The following is a 4,589-nucleotide window of genomic DNA, read 5'->3' on the forward strand; positions in this document are numbered from 1 at the left end:
TTAAATATTCACTTAGGACAGCCAGTTTAAATCAATCATTATTCAGGTAAAACAACATGTCCATAATTTTAAAACTGTACACTGCCCTTTATTCAACTATATTTAAACTATACAAAAATACTATAAAGTTACAAAATGACTTAGAAAATTATCTTAATTTTCAAATAGTAAGTTTCTAAATGATGATATTATATATGCTATTCTTGAGATAAATGAAAATTATGGGGAGATACTAAGTGTCCAATCCAAGTAGATTTAGTAAACCTGATACACAAGGGATTTTATTAAAAAGCAATTTCTCTTGGAAAGCAAGCCATCATACCATCAAAACCTCTGGTGGTTTGTCAATCTTTTTTTGAATTATTCAACTAGTTTATGTTAAATAATCAACATTGATGTATAACATAGAGATCCACACCTGAAACCAATATAATCCTATTAACCAATGTCATTACAATAAATTTAATTTTAAAAAAATACTCCATTGGTGACTTCTTTAATCTAAAAAAAAGTGGAATTTCGCCGAAACCGGTTTGGCTCAGTGGATAGAGCGTCGGCCTGCGGACTGAAAGGTCCCAGGTTCGATTCCGGTCAAGGGCATGTACCTGGGTTGCGGGCACATCCCCAGTAGGAGGTGTGCAGGAGGCAGCTGATCGATGTTTCTCTCTCATCGATGTTTCTAACTCTCTATCTCTCTCTCCCTTCCTCTCTGTAAAAAATCAATAAAATATATTAAAAATAAAATAAAATAAAATAAAGTGAAATTTAAAATTCTTAAAATACTTGATCTCTGAGAAACTTATTCGCAACTGAAATTCTTAGAACTGCATTATAAAAAAAAATGTGTTCTTAAAGATGGAGGATGAATTGCTATTTTAGAGAACATATCAAAGGAAAGTTTGATTGCTCTCATCTACAAGTAATAATTTTTGCTTAATATATGGCTTTGGAGGAAAACTCTTTGGAAACCATTAAAAGAGGAAAGTGTAAATTACGTTATTTTCACATAAAAAATTAGCTGAAGAAAACTTTACTCCATGTAGGAATATTATAGACACTAAAAAAGGAATAAAATTCAAACTTGAAATTATTATAGCGAAAGAAATCCTAAAACAAAAGGACACAAGACAATTGTACTGCACAATTAAGCAACCAAAAAAATGATTGCACTATGTTCAGAAAGTGACCAAGAAGATATAATAAGACTGTATAGAGTACACATAAGCAAATTCATCTATCATTAAGTTGGAGATAATGCACAATACTATAAAACTTCATGAAGCAGAAGGTGACATTCCTTAGCACATAGGTGGTTAAAACACATTTTTTAAGTGAATTAATAAACATACAGATACTAAAAATGTACTGAATTTAAAAAGAATGCATGTACAGAAACTTAAGCTTTTAGAACTTTGTACTAAGGTAACTGAATGATAGATGGATAAATGAGGAAGAGAAAAAGAAAAGAGCAAAATAAAAACAACTAACCTCATCTGTCTAGTTTGACTTTACATATGTAAACTCATTTAACCTTTACAATACCCTCATCGGAAAGATGCTATTAGTATCCCCATTTTAAAAACAAGGAAAGGTAAGCACAGGGAAGTTAAGTTACTTGACCACTGTCATTCACAATTGAACTAGGATTTGAGTGTGGTTATAAAGTCTAAGTCTTTTATCAAATTTCTGAACCAGAAATGATGGATTAGGGTAAAAGAGGCTAAGTTTCTCAATGATCATTCTTCAGAGCAGTGCTTCTAAACAGGAGGTGGGAGGTTCCATTGGCACATCTAGAGGATAGAGGCCATGGATGCTGCTAAGTATCCTACAATGGACAGGACTGACTGCCCCTCAACAAATAATCGTCTGGCCCCAAATGTCACTAGAACTGTGGTTGAGAAACCCTGCTTTAGAACAATATATTTCTGCATTTGAAAATCCATTAGAATGAAAGGAGAGAAAAATAACATTTCCCAATTTAGCCTGGTTAAGAAAATCATTATCAATATTATTCTCTAGACCTGCTTATTTTAGGCAAGGGAAATGTTATACTGCGAAGTCTAAAAGAAACACAGGAACAGGAAATTACTATTACATGGGAAATTAACCAGGGAACATCACTGGGTATGTGGAAGGGAGAAAACTTTCCCCAAACTCTAACAACTATGTAGTTGTAAGTAGAAGAAAGATTATAATAGGAAATAACAATACTGCTGACTTCAATATTACCTTCCACTAAAGAAGTGGTGAGCAAACTCATTAGTCAACAGAGCCAAATATCAACAGTACAATGATTGAAATTTCTTTTGAGAGCCAAATTTTTTACTTAAACTATATAGGTAGGTACATTGTTATTAACTTAATTAGGGTACTCTTAAGGCTTAGGAAGAGCCACACTCAAGGGGCCAAAGAGCCGCATGTGGCTCGCAAGCCACAGTTTGCTGATGACGGCACTAAAGTATGTGAATATAAATCTTCCTAAATTATGTCATGGGCCTCTATATATAAAGATTTTATTAAGGTCCTCTAAATATAAAGAGGACCTTAATAAAATCTGGTTATTATAAAAAATGGAAATTCAGACAAGAATCAAATAAATTGGAAAAATGAATATGACCATTAAATTGCAGTGCCGGCCACTCCCATTCACATATTTTTAGATCTAGACTAACACTGGCCACATCATTATCTACTAACAAATTAGCATACATATACAATAAACAACACTGTCCAGAAATACACAGCAATTCCAAATGGCCAAAACAGTGCTAATATTTTGATGCTTTAAAGAAACAAATTTTAAGAAAATGTTTCCTCACCTATTATCAGATGGCAGAAGAGAAAGCAAAGCCAAAGCTGAAAGTTTTCTTCTTTCAGGCTGAGTAATGTTATCCATACGATCAACCCACATTTCAATCATATTCCCCAAGAGCTGATCCATCTGAAAGAAAGACCAAGAGGCATCTCAAAATATTTGAAATACTATCTACTTGTGGATAGGCTAAAATCTCATAAGGCATGATTAAAGTTCAATTGCAGCAACCACAGAATTAGAATATAAGAATTTGGGGCAAACCTTGAACCAGGAAGGAATAATTTAAGCAAACCTAATTCAACTTGAATTAATCCTGAGAGCCAATTAATTCTGAGAACTAAATAGATTTACTTGTTCAACTCAGCTAGGGTTAGGTATCCAGTTGTTTATTCAAGATGCTGCTGTAAAAGTATTTTATAGGTCTGATTAACATTTACAATGTGTTACTTTAAGTACAAGAGATTACCCTACTTAATGTGGGGTGGTCTTCATTCAATCAGTTTAAAGTCTTCAGAACAAAAATTAAGGTTTTCCAGAAAAGGAGAAATCCTGCTTCAAGACTATGTATCAATAGAAGACTATACAAAGAAAATGTAACATGTATAGAATGGAATATCACTCAGACATAAAAATAATGAAATTTTGCCATTTGCAACAATATGGATGGACCTAGAATATTATGTTAAGTGAAAAGTGGACAGAGAAAAACACCATTTAATTTCACTTATATGTAGAATAAAAAAAACACACTAATGATCAAAATAAAGCAAACTCATAGATACAAAATAATTATTGCAGAGAGGAGGGGGATGAGGTCTTAGGCAGAAAATGGAAGGATAATGATTTAGAAGTACAAACTTCCAGTTAAAAAATAAATCACAGGGTTGTAATGGATAGCCTACAAATATAGTCAATAATGTTGTAATAACTATATGATGGACATATGGTTACTAGAATTATAGTGGTAATCACTTTGTTAGGCATATAAATGATGAATCACTATGTTGTATACTTAAAACTAATATTATATGTCAACTATAATAAAAACAAAACAAGTTTTTAAGGGCTATAACACAGAAATCCTGTGTTTCCAGCCTGCCCTACAAAATTAGAACTTGCTAGTCCCTACAATCATATGAGCCAATTCCTTAAAATATCTCCGGTGTGCATGTACACAACACACACATTCATCCTCCCTCCCTCCCTTTCTCTATACACAACACACACAGGCACACACACACACACACACAGAGACACACACACACACAGTTCAACTTTTCTAGAGAACCATGACTGATAGAAATCTATAGGTAAGACACAACCAAACGTACTGATCATGTAGACTGAAAAAGAATCTCAGCTCACCAAGGAACAAAGAGGACCCAAATAAACAAAATCAGAAACGATAGAGGCGAAATAACAACAGACCCTACAGAAATACAAATGATTGTTAAAAAATACTATGAACAACTCTACTCCAACAAACTAGACGACCTGGAGGAAATGGACATATTCCTAGAAAAATACAACCTTCCAAAACTCAATCAGGAAGAATCTAAAAAATCTCAATAGGCCAATAACTATGGTAGAAATTCAGTCAGTCTTCAAAAAGCTTCCAGCAAACAAAAGCCCAGGACCAGACGGCTTCACAGGGGAGTTTTACCAAATATTCAAGGAAAAACTCTAACCTATCTTCCTCAGACTATTCCAAAAAATTCAAGAGGAAGGAACACTTCCAAGCTCATTATATGAAGCCAGCATCACCCTCATAACA

The 4,589-nt window shown here is 33.5% G+C and overlaps 1 protein-coding gene across 1 annotated transcript in view; it reads right to left on the reverse strand.

The window, feature by feature from the left end:
* The window catches only part of IPO11 (importin 11), a 138,026-nt gene that overhangs the window by 29,210 nt on the left and 104,227 nt on the right, over window positions 1-4,589 (reverse strand). Inside the window, exon 27 of the mRNA XM_006762425.2 lies at window positions 2,820-2,941. Within this exon, the coding sequence (XP_006762488.1) occupies window positions 2,820-2,941 (122 nt within the window). The remainder of the gene's footprint in view (window positions 1-2,819; window positions 2,942-4,589) is intronic.

This window comes from Myotis davidii, unplaced genomic scaffold, assembly GCF_000327345.1.
Source record: "Myotis davidii unplaced genomic scaffold, ASM32734v1 scaffold135, whole genome shotgun sequence".
Lineage (NCBI taxonomy): Eukaryota > Metazoa > Chordata > Mammalia > Chiroptera > Vespertilionidae > Myotis > Myotis davidii.